A 24,979-nucleotide genomic window follows, 5' to 3' on the forward strand; every position below is an offset into this window, starting at 1 on the left:
TTTGTGAATGTAGGTGACCTGCTCGAAATCAGTTGCGACAACTTTGTTTTTGTTTTCCTTCCCCACTCAGTATTGCCTAGTATGTGTCCTCTGTGTTTGCACAGGCCTGGTACTGGGGTGGCACCTGTGGGGGTCGCTTCCAGGCCTCCCTTTAAGTCTTTCAAGCGCGGGCAGATTACAGGGCGCATACAGGGACCCATTTGTCCTGAGAACACCTACCACGTTCACCAGGTTCCCGGTTTCTGAAAGGCTTTTCTATCAGAGTAGTTTGGGGGCCAAAGTTTTCCTGAACTGCAGTTCTGAACCCAGAACTGTGGAATCTTTCAAAATATCACAAAACATAGCACAAAACATAGCATAGCCAAAGGCATCTTTAAGCGCAGCGTCGGGGAATTAAGGAAATTCCAAAGGCCACTTTATAAGCCCAGGCAGGAGCCGGGCCCTGCGCCCTGGAGGGAGAGAGAAGGGGAGGAAGGGAAGTGTTCGCGCGGAGTGAAAAAGGGAAGAGCCAGCCGTCTCCCCCATCTTTTCCCCTGGCCCTGGCGGTTCTCGGTGGCCCCAGCATCGCTCTCTCACTGGCCTGGGAGGCGCCTCTGTGGAACGGTGGCCGGGGAGGGGGGCTCGGTGGCTCTCCGAGCGGCCGCTTGGCCCCTGGCCCGTTGGCACGGCGCCCGCCCGACAGGTCCCGCCCCGGCTGGAATGTAGGGAGCGCCCGCCAGCCTGCGCCCCTGTCCTTGTGCGCCCAGTCCTCTCGTGCGACGGCTCTCGGTGCGCGTCTCTCTCTTGCCCTCCCGCTGCAGCCATGGCCGCCTCCTCCGCGCGCCTCACTGTCCTGGCCATGACCGCTCTGGCGCTACTCCTGCTGCTGTGCCTGGGCCCAGGTATGTCGGCAGCGCCAGGGCGCCAGGGAGGGAGATGGGTGATGGGGTGAGGACCGAGGGACCGTGAGTCCCAACAAGTGCCAATGGGTAATAGGGTTTTGCTCTGCAGAAGTGGGAGTGGCGCGCTTCGGCAGGCGGATAGAGTACCAGGGTCAAGGGCAGGTTTCGGACAAGGGTGGTCACCTTGGGAAAGAGTGAGGGCCAAGGTCCCATGGAGGGGCAAGAAGTGATTTGGCCCTAACTTAAGGGGCAGAGGGGTACTGGGAGCTTTAGGCAGTGGGGCCTTCTAGGACTGAGGGGAGGCAGAATGCATCATTATGGAGATGCCTTTCCAGGCAATTCCCTAAGGAGGGCGGGGGTAAGGGGGGGGGGGGGCACGCTTGGCAACCCAGTGAAGTTCCAGGTCTGCAAAACTGCAGGCAGGCCTCACAACCCAGACAGGGAAAATGCTCTTTAAGGAGAAATGCTTAACCTTCTGTGCTTCAGGGAGCCCTCAGGGAATCAGTTGAAAATTCCAGGTTCCTTGCCTATAAAAGGAGCATGTTCATACATACCCCCCAAGATGAAGCAGTTTGGTGGATGTGCACGCATCTGAACCTTGGGAATCCACAGACCCCACCTTAGGGTTTTGTCCTGACAATACTACCTTCCACTTGAGGATCTTTTATGCGTCACTAGGGACCTTGCGCATGCGTGAGCCCTTTTGACACTCACATGTCTGCGAGGCATATTGTGATCCCAGATCTGCTCAGGGTACTGGGGCTGGAAGGCATGAAGTGCTGGCCCAAGACCCTGAGATGGGTGCTCTTCCCACCACAGAGTGGCCGGGCCCTGGCTAATGACAATGGAAGACACCCTTGATGGCTCAGATTCTGTGCTTGCTTTTTCAGAACAGGTGTGGAAAACCAAACTTCTGGTTGGTGGGGGGGGTGGGGGGGGCGGGGGGAGGAAGCCTGCTGCAGGAGCCCTGAGGTCAGACAGAGCCCCTGGTCGCCAGAACAGCAGGGGACCTGTTTAAGTCAGGAGAACTGCTTCTGAGTTACAACCACAGGGGAGGCTCATCAATAATTTCTCATTACATGACTGATCCGCCCCGCCTCCTCTATGCCTTCCATTTTCAGAAGCACATCTGAATAAAGCAAGTGAGCACCTGCTATAAACCTTCCCTCTTCAGACCTGTATTTTATTTCATTCATACCAAGAACGTAGTGAAAAGTGTCAGTTAAAATATTATCATCATTGAGCTGGAATGTGAAAGTTTTCATGACACAAAATGAAAATCCTCACGTATGTCAAGTCCCCAAGGTGGCTCTTTATGACACCCGAAAACGTTAAATGGAGAAAATGATCATTGCTCCTTCTTGAGCAATTTATTAATAGTTAGCACCTTCAAAGGGACGTCCTGCAATTCTGCATCTGCTGGGAGATCTAATGTCAGGCTGAATAAATTCAGGAGTGCCTATTATCACCATCTAGATACAGTGACTGATGATGTAGGAGTAAAAAAAAATTCCATACTATTGGAAAAAATTCACAGCTATTCGGTTATTCTTTATTTTTTTCTTCAAACAAATTTAATGTGGTGTCCAATTATATGTATTAATATTTGTAGTTCAGGGTGTAGTAATTGGCACAGTGGCAACTATTAATAATTCATAATTTAGGATTTTTCCATGCCTTTCTGTTGTAGAGCTGGGGTCTGGTGAGGCTTTCATTTCTGGAACAGTAGTGACACACATTTGCTGCAAGAAATCGCAGCAGCAGGGCAGATGCCAACATCCAATGTCTATTTCAACATCAGGCCACATTTCACCCATTTACTGTCAAGTGCTTTTACAGAAGGCAAACAGATGGAGGGGCGATACTTAATTCTGTGTGTGCCACGCTGTTGTTAGAGATGGATGAATGTTAAGGTATTAATGAATGCTAATAATGGTGCCAAGAAACAGACCTGGGTGCTTTGGCAAATGTGTTCATAGATTTCTTTATTGACTGTTAAGGTTGGATGATTCTTAAGGTACAGCCTTTAAAAGTAGCCCCATTCCAATCTAATTAAATAATCCCCTCTATAGGAGCACCGTCAAGTGCTCATCTCTGCTTATTTACTCTTGATGGGGAACCTCTTGGGGGAGACTCATCCCATCTCTGGGGGGTTGCCTAGGTATTGGAAACTTTATGCCTTAATCTGTGTCCCACAGGTGTTTCTGGAAATCATTTGCTGACTCCTTTTCTCAAATCATATTCCACTGTATCAGTTAACATACCATATTAAATGTACACATTATAGGGGTGCCTGGGTAGCTCAGTTGGTTGAGTGTCCGACTTCAGCTCAGGTCATGATCTCGCAGTCTGTGAGTTCAAACCCCGCGTTGGGCTCTGTGCTGATAGCTCAGAGCCCAGAGCCTGCTTCGGATTCTGTGTCTTCCTCTCTCTCTCTGCCCCTCCCCGGCTCATGCTCTGTCTCTCAAAAATGATAAATAAATGTTAAAAAAAGTTATTAAATGTACACATTGTAAATATCTGTAACCAAATCATTTAAAGGTATGGGCAAATTTTCACAAAGTTTGTATGTTTTTAGTGAAAGTTACCAGTAAGGCTTTATTAAGTAGTGCAACGAATTTTTTCAATTTCTTTATTTATTTTGAGAGAGATAGAGGGAGGACACAGGGAGGGGCAGAGAGAGAATACCAAGCAGCCTCCCTGCTGTTAGCGCAGAGAGTGATATGGGGCTCAAACCCACGAACCGTGAGATCATGACCTGAGCCAAAATCAAAGAGTCGGTCGCTTAACTGACGGAACCATGCAGGTGCTCCTAGCAGTGCAATTAATTTTTATTTTTAATCCCTGTGCCCAATTTTGGAGTTGAGAGGATTGTTGGTGATAAATGTATGATGTAAAAAAAATTCCCTGGTTCCTAGAGATTCTTCCCAACCACGGTCCCTGGCTGGCATACCTATTCTAAGGGCACTTGGCTAGCGCTTAAATTCAGATGCCTACAGAGGGCTAGCTGACAGGTGTAATGGCTCTTTATGGCCATGGGGTGGGTTGAGTGACTTGGGCCCAGAGATGTTCCAATTCAAATTTTGCAAACACTGCGTGCACTCATAAAACACGTCTGCAGGAAAAGCTCAGCTGTGGGCAGCCAATTGGTCAAGGATGTGTTTTCTTCCCCCCGATTACATAGTAAATACTTTAAGCAGGGGTTCTTAGTCTTATTTGGGTCTCAGACACTTTGGAGAGTCTGGTAAAAGACATCACTCCTATTCCCAGAAAACTGTACCTTCGCAGATGCAAACACGGGCCTCGGGGCCTGTCCGTGGATGGGGCGGTTAAGGGCCTGCCTAGAAAGGTGGACATCACCACCTTCATCCTGGGGCCAGATCAGCTCCTTACACCTGAACATGCTATGTTCTGTTCACTACTTCTGAGGCTGGATTTTTCTTCCAGGGGCTTTGGATATCCCTTCCAGGGACAAGCCTTGTACCTACATGTAGCACTTAAAGATCAGAGATGTCTATGGGTCCTCACACCTGCTCACCAAGCAGAGGAGGGTGTCCTACCAAACCAGTCATGTGATTTTCTGTTAAAATGTTTAGGCTGGTTAGAAATACTTTTAGAACTGAATAAAAATGTCAGAAAATGGTATAGATAATGCCTGATTGGAAGAGGGTCCGGGCAACCTTACAAAACTGGGCTGGATTAAAAAAATTTTTTTGTTTAATGTTTATTTTTGAGAGAGAGAGAGACATAGAGTGTGAGCGGATGAGGCTCAGAGGGAGATACAGAATCTGAAGCAGGCTCCAGGCTCTGAGCTGTCAGTACAGAGCCTGACTCGGGGCTCGAACCCACGAACCGTGAGATCATGACCTGAGCCAGTGTCAGACACTTAACTGACTGAGCCACGCAGGTGCCCCTGGACTGGATGTTTAAAGAGCTAAAGTGCCTTCCTCAGCTTATGACAGTGAAACTTCATGGTGCTTGCCCGCCTTTGTCCTCATACGGCTGCCTTCTTTGTACCCCCTCCCCCTCCTCCAAAGATTCCAGCCATTGGACTTTAGGTTCCATCCATCTGACATAATATCACCTCCTTCACAGTTAACTGAGATCCTTGATTACATCTGCAAAATGCCCTATTTCCAAATAAGTAAACATTCAGTAGTTCTGGGTGGATATGAATTGGAGGGTGGGAGGCATTATTCCATTTACCATACCATGAAAAGAGAAAGTCTGCAGAAAGGTACATATGACAGACAACCGGCCCTCATAATAAGACGCAAGGAGCTTGAAAGAGCGATGTCACTTCTCCTAGGAAATATCTCAAATTGTTATGCCCTGGGTCAGCCATGGTCATTGTCACCAGTTTGAGCCATGAGTAGCCTGAATTGTTTTTCCTTCATGACAGGGAAGGCAGCAAACATCAAATACTGTGATACCTCCAAGTTGCCAAGACAAGATAGGGGCACGCGGTGCTTTATTCCAACTCAGATTTTTGCACTTGAGAATGTAAAGGGTACAGTGCAACTCTGACATGATTTCTGTTTTCATTCCATTAGGTGGCGTAAGTGGGAATAAACTCAAGCTGATGCTTCAAAAGCAGGAAGGTAAGTATACCCCCCATGGATAATGGCTGCCTTCTTAATGGGGCGCAGTGAAAGGCAATGTTGAGCGTGCTCACTGGGGTCTTGTATTTGGAAAATCAGAAGTGTTTACTCCTTAAAAGGTTGGCAGATCTGAAGGTCTTACTGTGTGTGTGTGTGTGTGTGTGTGTGTGTGGTATTTCATTGGATAAATATTATTGCCAGTAAATGTTTGAAAATTATTTTTCTGAAAGCTGTCGGTGTGGACTCAAAGATAAAAGAAACAGTGCTACTGTGTTAATTGAATGCTATTTATTTTAGAACCATGATATCCTGTAGAGCACATATCTAAATTTAGAGCATATCCTTTAGAGCACATAAAACCTCCATTGGTGGAATAGACACAGAATGGTACTGTTGTAGTATTCTATATGCAATTAGTCCCCGGGGGCAGGGTTGAACAGAAAAACTGTTTGTCACTAACACCTGTTGTGAAAAATACTCCTCCAAGGAATGTGATAGATGGCACCAAAATGTTGTCGAACCACAACAGGTTGGGAGCCATACAATAGGAGTTCCAGGCCCACCATAATCAGGTAGATCAGTTGGACCAATCATGTGGTCTTACGAAGGCCATCTTCCCTTGGAACTGTCATCTTTGCCTGTAAAATGAAGAATTTGTACATCTCTTAGAAATTTAGAAGTGTGACATTTCTGATGTGAACCTTTAATCCCTTATATTCCTTCCCCGCCCCAACTCTGCCCCAGTTAACGGGAGAGTCTGGCAGGCTGAAGCCTGCTCCCTGACAATGTGGGGCTCCCTGGTGCTATTCATATGCTTCCCAGTCAGCCCCCCAGAGATCCCTTGGATGCTGAGCCTTGGGGGTTCCCCTCAGGGGCAGGGGGCTTCTGAAGGGGCTCCCAGCATCTTCCCCAGCATTTCTAGCTGCTCATGAGGCCCTGGCCCATCCCTGATCTCTGTGCTGAGCAGCCCGCTCCTCCAGGACACCTGGAGTGACGGAAGCTCTTGAAAGGCCACCCTGTCAGAGGTGGGAGCAAGCAGACCACTAAGATAATCACGAGTCCTGATGTACATCCTCAGATTTTATTCAAGTCAAACCTAGAAACACATATTGAGCACCTGGTGTGTACAAAAGGGTGCAATAGGCCCTGAAGGAAACAGGGATGAGCAGGAAGTGAGGAAACAAATCCACTGATACTTATCCATGTGACCAAAGAACACATAGAACACTTCACTCCCATTATCCTGTGCAGCCTTCGTAACACCACCAAGATGGGGACTGTCAGCCCGATTTTGTAGATGAGGGGACAGACAGCAGGGGAAGACCCAGTGGCAGAACTGTGTCCCCTGAGCACGTCCTGCAGAAGGGGAGCCTTTTGAACCATTGAAACCACACTGGGAAGACGTTGGGAGAAGCCACATGCTAAAGCAAGGGCCAGTACCTTTCAAGACTTGGTTGAACCATCGATGATCTGTGAGGCCCGCAGATGGTGACCCCAGGTAGCCCTGTGTGCTCTAGCTCTCCGGGGTGAGAGCATGCCATGGTGCCAGGCTGGGCCACTCCGAGCTCATTGTTCTAGTTCTTTTTCCTTCCTGGTCACCTAATCAGGCACAGTGCTCTCTTGTTTGTACGTGCAAGGAACGTACACCTTTATGGCCCTAGACATCTACTTGTTTCCTAAATGCCTAAGGGGTGGGCCACCAGCCCCTGCAAGCGGCCTGGGGTCTAGGCCCGGTGAGTGGCTGCAGAGAATGGGCTGCATTTCTTCTCTCCCCTGTGCGCCTTTATGTGACTGCACCCAAATGGAGAGCTTACTACCAAGGGGTGTGGAGACAGATGATGGACAGCTGTATTTCATCACATGTGATGTAAGAATGAAGTTGAAAGTCAAAACCATCTAATGCGGGGTGGGCTTGGGGTGTGGGATGTTCGTTAGCGATTCACCCACGCTAAGAAGAGAAATCAACCTTTGTACTTTGGGGGGGGGGTGGGGTATTGATATTTCAGCACCTGCTTCACCTAAGACGAAAGTGGCGGTGGATGAGAACAAGGCCAAAGAATTCTTAAACAGCCTGAAGCGCCAGAAACGGCAGCTGTGGGACCGGACTCGGCCAGAGGTCCAGCAGTGGTACCAGCAGTTCCTCTATATGGGTTTCGATGAGGCGGTGGGTATTCCCGGCCCCTGGAGGACTGGCTCCCTGCAGAGCAGCACCATGGGGACAGATGCTTGGCTTGGGAAAATGGCACAGAAAAGTAGTCTTCATAATTCACTCCAAAAAGTAGGAGACCCCATTATCTGTCAAGTGCTACCCAGGCATTGGATAACATTACCATTGAGATGTAGGGACATCAGCTAGAATTTTCCATCACACTACGCCCAAAAGGGAGTCTCTCCCAACATGGCTGGGAAGCGGGGTTCCAGAGAAGCCACTGCCCAAAATGGCCGGGACCTAAATTCATCCAGAATCCGATTTCACTTATCTGTACAGTTTTGCTCAGCGGGTGTTTTTTTTTTTAATTTTTTTTTTTTAACATTTATTTACTTTTGAGAGACCCAGCACAAGCAGGGGAGGGGCAGAGAGAGAGGAAGACACAGAATCTGAAGCAGGCTCCAGGCTCTGAGCTGTCAGCACAGAGCCTAGCGCAGGGCTCAAACCCATAAGCCATGAGATCGTGATCCAAACCGAAATCAGATGCTTAACCGACTGAGGCACTCAAGTGTTTTTGAGTGCCTGGGTGTTTTTAAGATAATTTACAACCTCCCCAAAACATTTGCAGCTTTACCTCCAAAAAATGTCAGAGACAACAAGATTGATGCAAAGACCCATGAGGATAATGGAAAGAGATGAAAAGTAACTTTTTATTGTATTTTTTATTTTTTAATGTTTATTTATATTTGAGAGAGAGAAAGAGAGAGAGAGAGAGAGCACAAGAGGGGGAGGAGCAGAGAGAGAAGGAAACAGAATCTGAAGGAGGCCCCAGGCTCTGAGCTGTCAGTGCAGAGCCAGACATGGGGCTCAAACTCGCAAACTATGAGATCATGACCTGAGCCAAAGGTGGACACTTAACCGACTGAACCACTCAGGCACCCCAAAATTGAGTTTTAAAAAAATGTCTACTTATTTTGAGGAAGAAAGCATGAGGAGGGGAGGGGCACAGAGAGGGAGAGAGAGAAAGAATCCCTAGCAGGTTCCATGCTCAGCCCAGCTGGGGGCTCGATCCCATGACCGTGAGATCACGACCTGAGCCTAACTCAAGACTCGGACACTTAACCACCCAGGGGCCCCTGACAAGTGGCTGTTAAAGAGAGGTGGTCTTTGCATGTGATTTCAGGGAAATTTGGCAATGCATTTGCAGGAAAAGATGGTTCCGTTCCTGCGTCCAGGAGGTAAGTAGGTGAGTGGATGTATTCACGAAATCCAAGGAAAAGAATGTTGACAATCAGAGACTCCCAGCAGGAAACAGGTACAGGTGAGGTGGCAAGGGAGTTAAGGTCACGGATTCCACTGCACAGAAGCAAGTGTGCAGAGTGACCAGCACGGCAGTGCCAGCAGGAGCGCTGGACTGGAGGCTCTGCGGCGACATCGAGAACACTCGCCCTGCCCCCCAGCTGGAAAGCATGCCCGGGAAGATGAAGGGTGACATCTCCAAGCCGGGGGAGCTGAAAGGGCTTTTCCAAATGGACCCAAGATTCATACTGTGCACAGAGGGTGTCTGTATACAAAGCACCACAAATTGATGAAAAAAAAATGAAACTCTTTAGAAGCCTTATTTTTAAAGGTTTCTTAAAAGGCAGCCATGGGGGCGCCTGGGTGGCGCAGTCGGTTAAGCGTCCGACTTCAGCCAGGTCACGATCTCGCGGTCCGTGAGTTCGAGCCCCGCGTCAGGCTCTGGGCTGATGGCTCGGAGCCTGGAGCCTGTTTCCGATTCTGTGTCTCCCTCTCTCTCTGACCCTCCCCCGTTCATGCTCTGTCTCTCTCTGTCCCAAAAATAAATAAAAAACGTTGAAAAAAAAAAAAGGCAGCCATGTAACTGTATTACAATGTCCTTTCCATTCATGTATATATATATATACATATATGTATATATATATATACATTCATGTATATATATATATACATATATGTATATATATATATATATATGTCCTGCGTGTGCAAAAGGCTGAACACATACATCCAGACTCTGCCAGGCAGGAGTCTAAACACTTAATATGAATGAACTTACTTATAGTCGCAACAACCCAAAAGACAGGTACTGTTACTTGCGTCCTTGTGTTTGGTTTGTTCCTTCCTTGGTATTCCATTTTCCAGTGGAGTTACTGGGGCTGAAGGTAGAATTAGGTAAGGGTCTGTAAGCACTGTCAAAGTGCACATTCCCGTGAGTCACGTGGGAGAGCACCAGTCTACCCTCATCCTCAGGAACACCTGGAATTCTCACTGAAAATTAAAAAAAAAAAAAAGAAGTACTTATTTGAACATGAAAATGGCATGCCAGTTGTAGTAACTTGCATTTCTTTGCTGCAGTCCATGAAAAAGGCTACTAAGAGTTTAATGTGGAGAGGAGCGCCTTGGTGGCTCAGTTGGTTGAGCGTCCGACTTCGGCTCAGGTCATGATCTCACAGTTCGTGAGTTCAAGCCCCACGTCAGGCTCTGTGCTGACAGCTCAGAGCCTAGAGCCTGCTTCGGATTCTGTGTCTCCCTCTCTCTCTGCCCCTCCCCTGCTCATCCTCTGTCTCTCTCTCAAAAATAATAAATATTAAAAAAATTAAAAAAAAAGAGTTTAACATGGAGAAATGGCTAAAATAATGACTGATGACAGAACCAGAATAAGGGTGAGGATCCATAAGATTATAACTAGCCACAGAAAAGACTGGAAGGCAATAACGTCAAAATGTCAGCTATGCTTGTCTTTGGCAATGGAGTTGTAATCCCCCTTTTTCTCTGCCCCACTCCCACATACCCATTTGTAAATATGAGTGTGTGTTATTCCTGTATTCATAAAATATTTTTTTTTACTTTCTTGAAAACAGCTTTTTCCCATAAAATGGGAAAAACTGGGGAACAAGATTATTACACTATGGGAAAAGCTGTAGTATTGTAGGGAAAGCAAATGTTCTCATTTTCATGCCAGAGCCCCCGGGGCTCAGCAAACAGAGGGGCGGTGTGGTGCCCATCAGCGTGGCACAGGCTGACCCACCGCTCACCCCGCTGGGTGGCCACAGAGAACACCATTGTGGCTGAGGCCAGGCCTTCCAGCCTCAGGAGCGCTCAGATACCCATGTTCACTGGCAGTCTTATGCAATAGATGCCTGCAACCCAGCCACCGGAAAATTCCATCCATGAGGTGCAAAAGGGTGCCTGAGAACTTGCACTTTATAGTATCCCTAGAGGTTGGATGCACCAGCCACACTTTGAGAAAAATTGGACCCAAACTTCTGGATAGCCTGCAACCTCCCTAGGTAAACCTTCCCTTGTCCCTGCCTTTTCGATCTCACACCAAATATCTCTCCGAGTCGTCACCATCCACACCTGTGAGCTTGCATCTACATTCACCTTGTACCTTCGTGACCAACAAAGAATCTCTCTTTCCTCTAAGAGAGGCAATGGTGTCAAAGACCAGCTACCCCAGTTATAAACCTGAAAGTTGTTCTACGCTTCTCAATCACTTCAGTTCTTCTTCCCCTTCTTCCTGCTAATTGCAGCTGCCTATTTTCATGTGTGTCTCAGTAACTATAGGCTTCGTGAAGGCAGGGAATCTGTCCAAACTTGCTTTGGGTGGCCCTCTGGTGCCACGCATAGGGCTGACAGGCTGCGCCCCGTTAAGAAGTGTTCGTGGAACGAAGAAGGAGAGCCGTGCAAGCTCTAACCTACACCACGGGTATAAAACGGTCACCGTTGCTACTGCGCACGGCTATCACATGCCCCGGTGGTGGTTGATTTAATTCACCAAGCGTCTACTCTGTGCGCTCGAGTGGGCCAGGCGCAGGACAGGACAGGGAGAGGAGGCAGTGTCTGTAAGATGAGTACAATCAGATGTGCATGGTGCCCGTGGGTCAGGCCAAGTTATTGCTGTCTTTGGGAGACGTCCATTTTATCTACTAGAAAAGAGAAAAATGTTTAAGTGTTGGGTACATTTAGAACTCACAGGACGGAGATTTTCAAGGGCTTGGATCAGTACTCTTTAGCTGGCTGTACTCACCTCTGAGTACAGAGTACGATAATGAAGGGTGATTGTCAGTTGGAGCTGTTAATCATTGAAGAAGAGCCACTACGGAGAAAAGGCAGAGGGAAGATGTGGTCTAGGGGGAGTGGGTGTCCTTCAATTTGTTCTCTGTTGTGCTCTTTTTCTCCAGAAATTTGAAGATGACATCACCTACTGGCTAAACAGAGGTCGGAATGGGTACGACTATGATTCCTACCAGCGTCACTATGACGAGGACTCTGCGATGAGCCCCTACGACTGAAGGCACGGACCCATCGGCGACTACCATGACTACTAACACCCCGTGCATACAAACCGGCGCAGAAAGTGCCCCCCACCCCGCCCCCTTCACTGCCTCGCACCACGTGGCTTCTGCTGGGCTTTATTCCAGCAGATCTTTTCTACCCCCTTTCTGCGCCCAGGAAGGGTGAATTAAAACAAACAATATTAATGCTTTTTGATATTTCATGCAAGTACCTAACAACGCATTTCATTAAAAATTAGAAATAAAAGCATTTTGTTAAAAATGGAAGTCTCCGAATTCATTCGGGTGGATTTCAGTCCCTGGATTTTCCCTAAATTGAAGCCTCATCTGAGAGACAGCTCTCTGTTACCATCACCCTGCCAGGAATCCTCGCCACCACCGGGGCAGACCAGGCCACTGAGCAGGGCGGTCTTCGGTTTGTTAACATTTCTGCCCACGCTAAACCCAAGATATGGAACCAACAAGAAAATTTGGTCGAAAATTATTTAAGGCTACAGAACACGGCTTGGACTAATCATTCCACATGTGTGTGAGACCTTTCTGGGCCCCCAGGCCCTGAGCTAGAGCTGGGCCTGTTTAATATGATCACGCAGGAAATGAAGGGTAATAGAAAAAAGGCTGAAGTTTGGGTGAAGTCATGGCCTCATTTCTCTTAAAAGAATTAAAGCTTAGCCAATGAATTCAAGAAATATTTAAGAATATACTTCACTTCATATTTAAGCAACCAGAGTGAATGAGGGGTGCCTGGGTGGCTCAGTCCGTTAAGCCTCCGAGTTAGGCTCAGGTCATGATCTCTTGGTTAGTTGGTTCAAGCCCCCTGCAGGGCTCTGCACTGACAGCTCAGAGCCTGGAGCCTGCTTCAGATTCTGTGTCTCCCTCTCTCTCTCTCTCTCTCTGCCCCTCCCCTGCTTGTGCTCTCTCTCTCTCTCATTAAAAATAAGTAAATAAGCAACCAGGGTGTGAATAAAAGAGAAAAGTGCTGTGGAGGTGAGGAGAGGAAAGAAGGAGGGAGATGGGGGCAGGATGGTGAGGTGAGGGGATGCTGTCCGGAGACATTACTGATGGAGGGAATCTGGTCACGGCCTGTGTGATGACCTCTGTGCTGCGGCGGGCACTCAGAATGGCTCTTAGACTTTTGTGTGTCACAGACCCCTCTGACAGTCTAATGGAAGCTTTTCGTTCTTTCTCAGAAAAATGATAATTTTGTATATAGTCCCTGGACTACATCTCCATTCACAAACCATAACTAAAGATAAACAAACAACGGGCTTCAGGAGAGTGGTATATAAGGGCACTCATAACACCCACATATAAATTTTGTTTTCATAACTTTATGTCTTCCTTTGGCATCCTTACGATTTTTTAAAAATTTGGTAAACTATTCATAACATAAAATTTACTGTTTTTACCATTTTTAGGTGTATAGCTCAGTGGCATGAAGTGCTTTCACATTATTGGGCAACCATCACCACACCTGTCTCCAGAACATTTCCATCTTCCCGAACTGAAATTCTGTCCCCATTGAGCACTAACTCCCCATCCCCCACTCCACCCCCCCACCCCACCTCCTCTGCCGCCAGCTCTGGCAACCCCCATTGTCTTTTCTGTCTCTGAATATGGTGACTTTGGTACTTCACTGACGTGGAATCATACAGTGTTCTTTTGTGTCTGGCTTATTTCACTTAGCATAATGTCATCAAAATTCATCCATGTTGTACCATGTGTCAGAATTTCCCTCCTATTTAAGGATAAACGATGTTCCAAGGTAGGTTTGTACCCCATTTGATTTATCCATTCATTTGTTAGTGGACAGACGCCTGGGTTACTCCCCTCTTTTGTCTGCTGTGCATGATGCCCATGCACATAGCTCTCGTGTGCCTGCTTTCAATTCTTTTGGGTGTATGCCCGGAAGTGGAATTATTGGATCATATGGTAATTGTTTAATTTTTTGAGGGACTGCCATACATATTTTTCACAGTGGCTGTCCTGTTTTACATTCTCACCCTTTAAGCGTGTTTCTTCTTCTTGTCTACTATTAGGCTGGTTCAAACCCAGCACAATTAAAGAGGAGGGAGGGAAGGGTGATGGAGAGGCCATCTCAGCTTCGTTCCTGACCTTGCCATGCTTCTCCATGCTTGCTGGATGATTTTGGTAGATGTCTATAAAATTAAGGAAATTTAAGGAAATGGAGTTTCCTATTTATCGTGCTGGCTTTAAGAGTATCCTAAGAAAAGTTCTAAATGTCATGAATGGATGTCAAATTCTATTTTCCTTATCTGTTGAGATAATATAACTTTTCCTTTTTAATCTATTAATTAATGTGGTGAATTCTGTTAACAAAAGTCTAATATTAATCAATTGAATCCCTGGGGTGAAACCTCACTTGATCGTGAATTCTTTTTATTTATTGTTGAATTCTGGTTGGATATATGTTTAGAATTCTTATATCCATGTTCATGAGGAAGGTTGGCCTTAGTGTTTTCTTCTGGATGTTTTTGTCAGTTTAGGTATCACGGTTATTCTGCCCTCTTAAAATGAGCTAATTTCTTTCTTATTCTGTGTAGGAATGGAATGATTTGTTTCCTGAATGGTAGCATTCAGATAAAGCCATTTGAATTTTCTTCATGGTAAAATTGCTTCCTATTGATTGCATTTTTTTTTTTACAGGTAAAACATTATTCTGACTTTATGTTTCTCCTTGGATCTGTTTTGTTAAATTCCATCTTTCTAGGTAGTCACCCATTATATCAAAGTTCTGAAGTATTGAGAGTTGTTCTTATTATCCTTTTACTGCTTTTCTCTGTAGTATCTGTGGTTTTGTTATTTTTTTTCATTTCCATTCCATTTGTGCCTTTTTAAAAAATGAACCGTCTTTTCAAGCATAAAGATTTTGCTTTGTTGATCTGTTCTTTTGTATGTTTCTCTACTTTGTGAATTTCTGTTCTCTTAATTTCCTTCCTTCTACATCTGTGGGACTTTGATTTATATTAGATCTCAGCTCTATTTTCAGCCTTATTTTTTTTGAAGGCATTTAATAGTTTCCTTCCAAGAACTGTATCCCATGAGTTTGATGTGAAAAGTTAAGAAAAGATGACATCATCTCATTTCAATTATATTTTCTCCGTTGACCCTTAAGTTGATTACAAGTGTTATTAAATTTCCAAGTGAATGGATTTTTCTAATTATCGTATTGGCTTTGTTTTCTAACTTAATTGCATTGTGGTAAACAATTGGAAAAAAAAAAAAAACAACTATGGTCAGATCCTGATCCTTGGAACTATACTGAGGCCAGCTGTATGGTCCAGTGTGTCAACCCCAGCAAGTGTTCTATGTGTGTCTTTTCCAGACATCAGATGAAATCAGGTCCATTAGCTCAAGCTGGGTAGTTGTACTCTTCACATTTTCTATTTTCTTACTGATTTTTTTTTTGGTCTGTTTGATCTACTGATTACTGCCAAATGTGTTAATGTGTACTATGATGATGGATTCAAAAGGGTTTTCCTTTAATTCTGTCATTCTGGCTTCATAGGAGGCTATACACAAATTTGCATGGTATCCACACATTTCAATGCATCTTCCTAGTGAATGGAATCGTTGCTCATTATGCAGCAAATTTCTTATTTCTAGTAGTGCTTTTTGCCTGAATTCTCCTTTGATATTAAGATAACTATATTTGCCTCCCTTTGGTTACTAACTGCCTGGTATATCTTTTCCATAGTTCAGCCTTTGTGGGTGTGTGTGCTTTATGTGTGTCTTGTAAAGAATACATTTGTTTTGTTTTTAAAATATGGTATGACTATTAAGGCCTTAACAGGAGAATTTAGTCCACATACTGTATTTCTAAGTTCATTCATTTATTCTGAGAGGTGGGAGGGGCAGAAAATGAGAGAGGCAGTGGTGGTGGGTGCCAGAGAGAGAGAGAGTGAGAGAATCCCAAGCAGGCTCCAAGCTATCAGAGCAGAGCTCGCTGCAGGGCTCGATCCTACAGACTCTGAGATGATAACCTGAGCTGAGCTAAGAGTCAGACACTTAACCAACTGAATCACCCAGGCGCCCCTATTTCACTTACTCTTAATGTGATGAACAATTTGGTTTTATTTCTAACATCACAGTTTGGACTTCTGACTCATTCCATTTCATCTGTTCCTGCATTCTTATTCCTCTTTTCTTGCCTTCCTTTGGACTGTTTTGTTTTCCTTGGTAGAGTCTTTTCCTTGTATTTCTTTTGAAGGTATACAGTGGCTCTATTCTATTCGTGTTTGCTCTATTTAATGCATATTTGACAACACGACAGGCGCTCAGTAGCCATATAACTTCTCCTGGACAAACAAGGACCTTGCAAAACCTTATTCTCCAATCTCCTCTCCCAACTTCTGAGCGGTTGTAACTTGGCATTTTAAATTTAGCCTTCTTTATTTTCCCCACGGATTATCTTTGTTTCATATGTAGTCATTAATTTGTTTAGACTGTCACATAGTTATCTTGGTTCATTATTTCTCCTTGCAACTCAGACCACATACCTGAGGTCATTTTCCTTCGATTTGAATGAAATCTTTCAGGATCCATTTAGTGAGGGTCATTGGGTGGTAAACTCTCAAGTTTGGCATTTTCCCCTGTTTCACTTGGTACAGAATTTTTGGTTAATTAGTACTTTGAGATGATTCTTACCGTCTTATGGTTTCTACTGTTGACGTTACAAATTTTGCTACTTACCTATCACTTCTCTCTGAGTGACACTGTCCCTCCAAGGGTCTTTTATAGCTTGTCTGCTATCTCCCACAGCTAGGTCTATATATATTTACACTGCTTAGGGTGTGTTGGGCTTTTTAATCTGACGGTCAGCATCTTTAAACAAATATGGAAAATTCTCGCAATACTTCTTTGAATGTCACTTCTTCCCCATTCTATGATTTCTTCCCAAAACGTTACTCAAGTATATAAACTTCACTTACATTTTCCCTTCCTTTTTCAAATATGCTTAGCTATGTCTCTTGTTATCTGCTCAGATTTTCAAGTTTCTCTTTTATTTCCTTAAATGTATGAAACTTCTTTTTATATTGTTTGTTCTCTCCAGTATCTGAAGAAGCCTTTGTGGATCTGTTACGACCCTGCCATCTATCCATTGTTTTTCACCCATAATGTCATCTCCTTGATTCCATGTAATGCCTAATTCCTGCTCATTTTATTTAGAGCTTTATTTGGTTGGGAAATATTTGATGCCTGATTTAAGCTGAATTCGTCCATGTGGCCCTTGCATCTCCCTTTACAAGTGGCCTTGCATGCAGAGGCAGGGACAGGTGGAGTCTTACCAAACAGGGACCACTATAGATTAAATTCTCCACTTGTGGATTTATAGACCACATGGGGACACCTTGGGGTTAAGATTTTCATGGATGCTCTCTCCCAACCTACCCACCCACCCCTACCCAGCTCTCTGAAAGAAAGCATCTTCACTGCCCGCTTCAGTGTGATGGGTTTATTTGTTTATCCATCCAGGTGGATTCCTTACTCTTGTATCGTTAGGAGATAACACCTAGAAAGATTGTTTTTTATTATGATATTCAGCACTTTATTTGCCCTTATTGGAGATATATTTAGGTTATCTAATCTGTCATACTACTAGAAACAGAACTCCTATTTGGTCATTCACTTCATTTATATCCATATATTACTTTTTGAGTTTTTATTTATATTTGAGAAGGGGGGGCAGAGAGAGAGGGGGACAGAGGATCTGAAGCAGGCTTCACATTGACAGCAGAGAGCTGATGTGGGGCTCAAACTCACAAACAGTGAGATCATGACCTGAGCCAAAGGGAGACACTTAACCGACTGAGCCACCCAGGTGTCCCCTATTTGGTCATTTACTTCATATCAGACATTCCTCACTTTTTTGTGTGTGTCTAGGAATCTCTGAAGCATAAAGCTTTTAGTAAGTAAAATATATAGGATTAAAAATGAAACCAATTATATTAAAAAAGTTACCAACACTTTAAATATTTATTTTGGGGAGAAAGCACAGCAGGGGAGGGGGACAGAGGACCTGAAGTGGGCTGTACAATGACAGGCTGACAGTAGTGAGTGTGATGTGGGGCTTGAACTCACGAACCACGAGATCATGACCAGAGCTGAAGTCGGATGCTCAACCAACCAAGCCAGCCAGGTGCACCAAAATTTACCAACATTTTAAAAGACAAATTTGTGATATAGTAATAAGGGTGCTTCCTTGTGCTATGAGTAAGAAGATCTGGTGCCAGGTAGACAATCCAAGTAGTGAAATTATTCTGAGATATTCATAACAAGTATAATGTGATGGCATATCTGATTTGTATGCACGACAAAGTCCCAGGTAAGAGCAAAGACTATTGCAGTTTGCTGCCTATACTTATAATTAAAGTCTACATTTGAGCTGGGGAGAGTAAAAACAAAGAACATAAGATCTTTCCCCATTCAAATTCATGAAACTGTTTATTACAAAGTATTTCCAGGGGTGCCTGGGTTGCTCAGCCGGTTGGGCATCTGATTCTTGATTTCGGCTCAGGTCATGAAACTGGGGTCATGGCATCAAGCCCCACATTGGGGTCCACACTGAGCGTGGGGCTTGCTTAGGATTGTCTCTCTCACTCCCTCTGCCCCTCTCCCCTGCTGGCATGTGCTCTCTCTCAAAAAAAAAAAAAAATTTAAAAAAGGGGGTTTCCAGTCCAATTCCTGTAGTATATCCAGAGTGAAAGTTCCCAATTGTTCTTAGGTTAAAGGTGAAAATACATGAGTCGTCCTAGGAGGTCTGGTCCCCGCCTCTCCCTTTAGCCTCCTCCTGTCACTCCCTCTTGCTCTGATTCAGCCACTCCAGCCTTTCCATCCTTTGAGTGTGCCATCGACTCCCTCCTTCTGGAAGGTTCTCTCTCCCTCTTTTGCCTGGGTAACTCCCAGACTTCCTTCAGTGTTCACTGTTGTCCTCTCCCCTCCCCAGTTCTTCCGGGTCAGCTTCCTCTCACAGGCTCTGCTACAGTGCTGAGATATAGCACCTTCCTAGAGAATATTGTCACATGGGTCATTATCTGATAAACTTCTTGGTCTCTGCTGGACTGGAAATGCCAGGACACACGGCATAACTATCTCTTGCTCACTCAGAGCCTAGCACAGAGCCCATCAGAGTAACTGTTCTTTAGTATGGGTTGGACTGAGCCTGACTGCATTTGGGAAGGGAAAAGTTGATCGAGTCTCATTTCTACAAATGGGGAAAATGGCCACAAGGGCTGAAGGACAGACACCTCCTAAGATACAAAGTGAAACAGGAACAGAACAGGAATACAACTCAGATTTGGGGGTCCTTCCCATATCAGATGATCTCTCTCCTTCCTCCTCAGGACATGCACCACCCTACATTTGCTTATCCCCATGTCCCTACCCCCAATTTCCCCAATGGCAATGTCCACCTCCTTTCTCCAAGGTGTGCCTCATGGGCCTTTCCTTTTCTGAACCTGTTCTCAGACCGGAAATGGCGAACTAACTTTTTTCCCACTCGTCCAATGCCGGCTGCCTTCTGAGCAGAAGCTCACATGATCAAGGATGAGAACTTGAGGCCAGGCTGGGTGGGAAGCTTTTTCAAGCTTGGTCAGAGGCCCTTGGCCATGTGCTTTCCAAATCATACCACATAATTCTTTTCAAATCAAGAAATACGGTCTTCTTTTATGGATCAGAATTACTCTCCAGGATTTTATAAACCAATTATTTTCATATACAGCTTCAACAAAGGGGGATGGGGAATGCCGTTGTAAAAAGATACAAAGATTGGAAATGGAAGGATGACACGTGCACAGACATTGCTCTCCCCCTCTTCCTCTGCCCCATGTTTTTAAACATTGAGTAGACAGCATCTGGGGGAATATGACCAGATCATCCCAGGAATCTATGCTAGGGATAAAATGCCCGGAGTGACTGGACTGCTCATTTTCAAACATCTGAAGAGCTGTCAAAAGAAACAAGTCTTTGTCTCGTTCTTGGAGAGCCCAAAGGGCACAACCAGAACCCAATTTCAGCTCAAAATTCCAAACGTAGAATGGGATGCTTCACGAGGTTAAGTGCTTCCAGCAGGGTGAGTGAACATTTTGACAAGATTGTTTACTGCAAATTCTGCATTCGAAGATTAAAGTTCCTTAAAGTCTGAGATCCTGAAATACTCAGTGGTGATTCTCATACAACGGCAACTCACTTCTCCATCCCTGCTGAGCCTCTGTGAAGAGATCTAGCACCTGATTCCTCTGAAACCCTGACTAAGCCTTTTTCTCTGATAAAACTAATAGTACATACACCTAAGGCGCATAGGCAAGACTAGATAATGGCAGACATGTTACAGCTAAAAGATCCACTCCATTCAGGCTACAGACCACTCAATAAAGGCTCTAGTAGTCTGTGATCTACCCTGCCTCTTCATCACAGTGTAGCAATGAGGGAAAAACAGGAAGATACCTCCAGGGAATCGGGATTTATAAAGAGCTGCGTCTTTCCCTTGAAAGTTCATTTCTTTTCTTGTAAATAAATACCTAGCTTCGCTAATGTAAGATGGCCTGGGGAGAGGGCAGACAAAAACAAGCAGCGCCACTGCTGTGACCACCAGCATTATGAAAAAGCCGAGAAGCAGCCCAAGAGGCGCATCCGGGGGAAAAAAACCGTGTAGAGTGGAGTCTGTTATAAAGGATGTGTGGTGGGCGCTGCCTGTAATTCATGGCTAGTTTTTTGTTGCTTTTAATTGAGCTCTTTCTCATCCTATTCCTTTCTGATTTCCAGTTTCTTTTCTCTTTTTGCTGAGAAACAAATCTTGTGAAAACAGACCAGCAAATGTGACATAGAACATGGTAAGCATCTAACATTAAAGAAGCCCAAGTGCTGCTAAGAACGCTGATGAGTGGGTCTTTATTGCACTGACGACAGATGAATTTTACCTCCTGCCATTTGACCTGTGGAGCTAGGAATGATGATTTTGACTAATTGTCCATCTATGATCTTTCCAGCTGGCCGCTGACTCAGACACGGTTCTGTTGTGGGAAGTATAAACACAATCATCATCATTTCCTCCCCCCATCTGTATATTACATCACTGCAACATCACTATCACCTTTAAAGTAGGAAAATCAGGTGTTATCACCTTCACTTATTTTTTTTTTAATATCTTCAACGAGTTTTATTTCATTAATACTTGATTACTGAAATTCCCTTTTTAGCTACTGATTCCTATTTAATCCTTTTCAGTGCCTATCACATTTTCCTCCCTTTATTTAAAAGTAATCTTTCAGGGTGCCTGGGTGGCTCAGTCGGTTAAGCGTACGACTTCAGCTCAGGTCATGATCTCGCGGTTTGAGCCCCGCGTCGGACTCTGGGCTGAGAGCTCGGAGTCTGGAGCCTGCTTTGGATTCTGTCTGTCACTCTCTCTCTGCCCCTCCCCTGATCACACTCTCTCTCTCTCAAAAATGAATAAACTTTAAAAAAAATTTTTTTTAAAGTAGTCTTTCAAATTCAAGTTTTGTCAGAAAGACAGCACAGGGCATCAAGCACAGACCGTGGTATAGCTGGAATTCTTAACATGATTAGATCTTTCAGCGTCATGTGACATGATCATGGGATTTGTTTTCCTTCATGGTGGAATATATTGATCAGGGTTTTCAAATACTGTACTAGCCTTGTATCCCTGCAATAAGTTCCACTTGGTCCTGGTACACAGTTCTTTTTATATGTTGTTAATTCAATTTGCTAACATTTTATTTAAAATTTTTGCACCTAAAAGTTAAATTTAAAAAATTTTGCACCTATACTCATGAGAGATATCGGTCTGTAGTTGTCCTTTTTTTGGTACTGTCTTTGCCTTTTTTTTTTTTTTTTTTTTTAGGTTTTTATTTATTTATTTAGAGAGATAGAGAATGAGCAGGGAAGGGGCAAAGAGAGAGGTGGACAGAGGATCCGAAGCGGGTTCTGTGCTGACTGCAGAGAGTCTGATGTGGGCCTTCAACTCATGAACCATGAGATCATGACCTGAGCTGAAGTTGGATGCTTAACCAACTAAGCCACCCAGGCTCCCCTCTTTGTCTGGTTCTGATGTCAGGGTAACACTGACTTCATAAAACAAATTGGGAAGTGTTCCTTCTTCTTCTAGTTGCTGGAAAAGATTGTGTAGAATCGATGTGACTTAAGTATTTGGTAGAATTCTCCAGTGAATCCTTCTGGGCCTGGAGATTTTTCAGGAGGCTAATTATGAATTCTATCTTATACGACTATTCAAGTAACAGATCCCATATTGGGTAAGTTGTGTTAGTTTGTGCTTTTCCAGGAATTGGTCTATTTCATCTAAGTTGTCAAATTTACATACTGAGTTGTACCTAGTATTCCCTTATATTCTCTTGATTTGTCTCCTAATTGGTGTGATTGGCCATTTTCGTTTAATGTAATTATCATATTAAGGCTTAAATCTGCCTTTTTTTTTTTTTTCTACTTGTTTGTTTCCTTTTTCCCATCTTCCTGTGGGTCACACATTTTTTTTTTTTTTTTTTTTTTTTACAACTCTATTTTTTCATTTGAGTATATCTCTTTCAGGAGTTGCTCTACACATTACATTGTATGTACACACGACTTCTCAAAATCTACTGGCATCAACTGTCACCAGTTTGAGTAAAATATGGAAGGTTTTTACCTTCCAGCATTTATACACAATTGCCTTATTTCCTTTAAATTAATTGAAAACCACAAGAGTGTTATAATTTTTCCTTCAACCATCAAACGTAATTTAGAAAACGTTAAGGAAAACCTATTACATTTTCTCTTATTTTTGCTCTTTTAATGTTCTTCCCTCCTGCCTGATATCCCAAGTTTCCATCTTTTGTCATTTCTTTTTGTTTAAAGAATTCTACTTTAGTCATGCTTTTAGGGTGGGTCTGCTGTGAAAACGTCTCATAGTTTTCCTTCAGAGGAGAATGTCTTACTTTTCCCTCCATTTCTGAAGGGCATTTTCACTGGATTGACAGTTCTTTTCTTCCAACACTTAGAAAATGTGCCACTTACTCATGGGCTCATGGTTTCTGATGAGAAATTCCCCGGTCATTCTGTTTCGCCCCCAAGGCAATGTGTCTTGTCCCTTTGGCTGCCTTTGAGACTGTTTTACTTTGGCTTTAGTTTTTCAGTTTGACTATTACGTGTCTTGGCACAGACTCCTTTGGGTTTTCTTATTTGGGGTTCGCTTAGCATTTTGAATCTGTTGGCTTACGTTGCTTTGCCAACTTTAGGAAATTGTCAGTTCTTTTTCTTGGAGTATTTTTTTCAGTTCCATCTCCCTCTCCTCTCCTGGTACTCCAATGACATGACCGATTTTTTGTGATACTTCCATACATCTTTTTTTTTTTTGGTCTATTCTCTTTTTCAGACTAGGTAATTTCTACCGTTTCATCTTCAAGTTCATGGCGTCTTCCCTTTGTCCTCTCCACTCTGCTCTTGAATCTATCCACAGAGCTTTTTATTTTCATTGTTTTATTTTTCACTTCTACAAGTTCCATTTCATTCTTCATATCTCCTCTTTGCTGAGATTTTCCACTTTTCATGTTCCAAGCATGTTTGTAATTGCTTGCTGAAGTATTTTCGTGATGCCTGCTTTAAAATATTTATCAGATGAGGATGAGAGAGGTACAGCATCAGTAATATAGTCAATGGCATTGAAGTAGTGTCCATTGTACGGTGGCAGATGGTAGCTACCCTTGTGAGCATAGTGCGACATACAGAATTGCCAAATCACTATTTTGTACACTTCAAACTACGTAGCATTATGTCGACTACAATTCAAAATAATTCACAGTAAACAAAAACTAAAGATACATAGAAGTTAAATATTTGTCAGATAATGCTAACATCTGTTGTCTTCTCTTACTCAGTTTGATCTTGGTTCTTGGGGTGACATGATTTTCCATGGACACCTGGTCAATATTCTAAGAGAAAACTCTGGGCCTTGGCAGGTCTCCTCTGATACTGCTCCTGTGAGTAAGAAGGAGCACTGCTCTTTACTACCTGGTGGGGGTGGAGGTCCAGGCTCCTCACTGGGTCTCCACGGATGACATTCAGGCCAGAAGGGGAAGGGGCACTTCATTACTGCTGCCCAAGTGGTCCCCACTGGGGTTGCTTTGTAACTACTGATCAAAGAGCTGAAAGTCCTGACTCGCCACAAGGCCTCTGACACCACCCCAGTGGCAAATGAAAGGGACACATCAATACTACTGGGTGGAGGTGGAAGTCCATGACCCCCATGTGGTCTTACTTACATCATACAGATGGGGTCATTACCAGCCATCAGAGATGCGAGTCCCATATCAGGCTGTCTAGTCCCTAGCTCCCACAAGGCCTTCCAGGATACCACCAGGGAGAGGTGTGGGGGTGGGGGGCTGGCTGAGGCATCTTGTCACAGCCAGGCAAGGGAAACTCCAGGCCCAACTTGGCCTTTAATGGCAGAAACAGGATTGAGCTACAATTTTCTCACGTGGTATTCGGCTGGAGTAGATCCATTATTGTTTGAAAGTTTTCTGCCTTACTAGGCTGCCCCTTTCCTGGTACATTTGTTACAGCGAACAGGTTTGAGGGGCTTTGACTGTGTCCACTGGCATTTCTGGCTTGTGGCTTCTCCATTCGGGGATGTATGAGGCAAGAAGAAAATCCAGGGAACTCCCTACTTGTATTAGTTTCCTAGGGTCGCCATAACAAACACTGGACACTGGGCGCTTAAACAGCAGACACTTATTTTCTCACAGTTCTGGAGGCTGCAAGCCCAAGGCTAAGGTGTCAGTAGATTTGGTTTCTCATGAGGCCTCTCTCCTTAGCTTGCAGATGACTGCCTTCTGGCTGTGTCCTCATACGGTCTTTCCTGTGCACATGCACACAGATGTCTAGATTTCCTCCTCACAAGTCATCAATCAGACTGGATTAGGTCCATCCTAAAGATCTCATTTTTAACATAATAATCTCTTTAAAGACTTTATCTCCTGCATTCTGAGGTCCAGGGGATTA

The 24,979-nt window shown here is 44.4% G+C and overlaps 1 protein-coding gene across 1 annotated transcript; it reads left to right on the forward strand.

Annotated features, from left to right (window-relative positions):
* Positions 1-486: 486 nt before the first annotated feature.
* ECRG4 (ECRG4 augurin precursor) lies at positions 487-12,212 on the forward strand. Its single transcript, XM_058684592.1, has 4 exons — positions 487-881; positions 5,435-5,482; positions 7,489-7,646; positions 11,837-12,212. The coding sequence occupies exons 1-4, from the start codon at positions 803-805 to the stop codon at positions 11,945-11,947; spliced, it is 396 nt and encodes a 131-aa protein (XP_058540575.1). The 5' UTR covers positions 487-802; the 3' UTR covers positions 11,948-12,212.
* The last annotated feature ends 12,767 nt before the right edge of the window (positions 12,213-24,979 follow it).

The sequence above is a fragment of the Neofelis nebulosa genome, chromosome 9, assembly GCF_028018385.1.
Source record: "Neofelis nebulosa isolate mNeoNeb1 chromosome 9, mNeoNeb1.pri, whole genome shotgun sequence".
NCBI classification, from domain to species: domain Eukaryota; kingdom Metazoa; phylum Chordata; class Mammalia; order Carnivora; family Felidae; genus Neofelis; species Neofelis nebulosa.

What these genes read in the sequence shown, in the direction of transcription:
- ECRG4 (XM_058684592.1), top strand. Translation starts at nt 803, where the DNA reads ATGGCCGCCTCCTCCGCGCGCCTCACTGTCCTGGCCATGACCGCTCTG. An exon ending in GCTGCTGTGCCTGGGCCCAG is followed by an intron (nt 882 to 5,434) that starts GTATGTCGGCAG and finishes TCATTCCATTAG; the next exon opens with GTGGCGTAAGTGGGAATAAA. An exon ending in GATGCTTCAAAAGCAGGAAG is followed by an intron (nt 5,483 to 7,488) that starts GTAAGTATACCC and finishes TTGATATTTCAG; the next exon opens with CACCTGCTTCACCTAAGACG.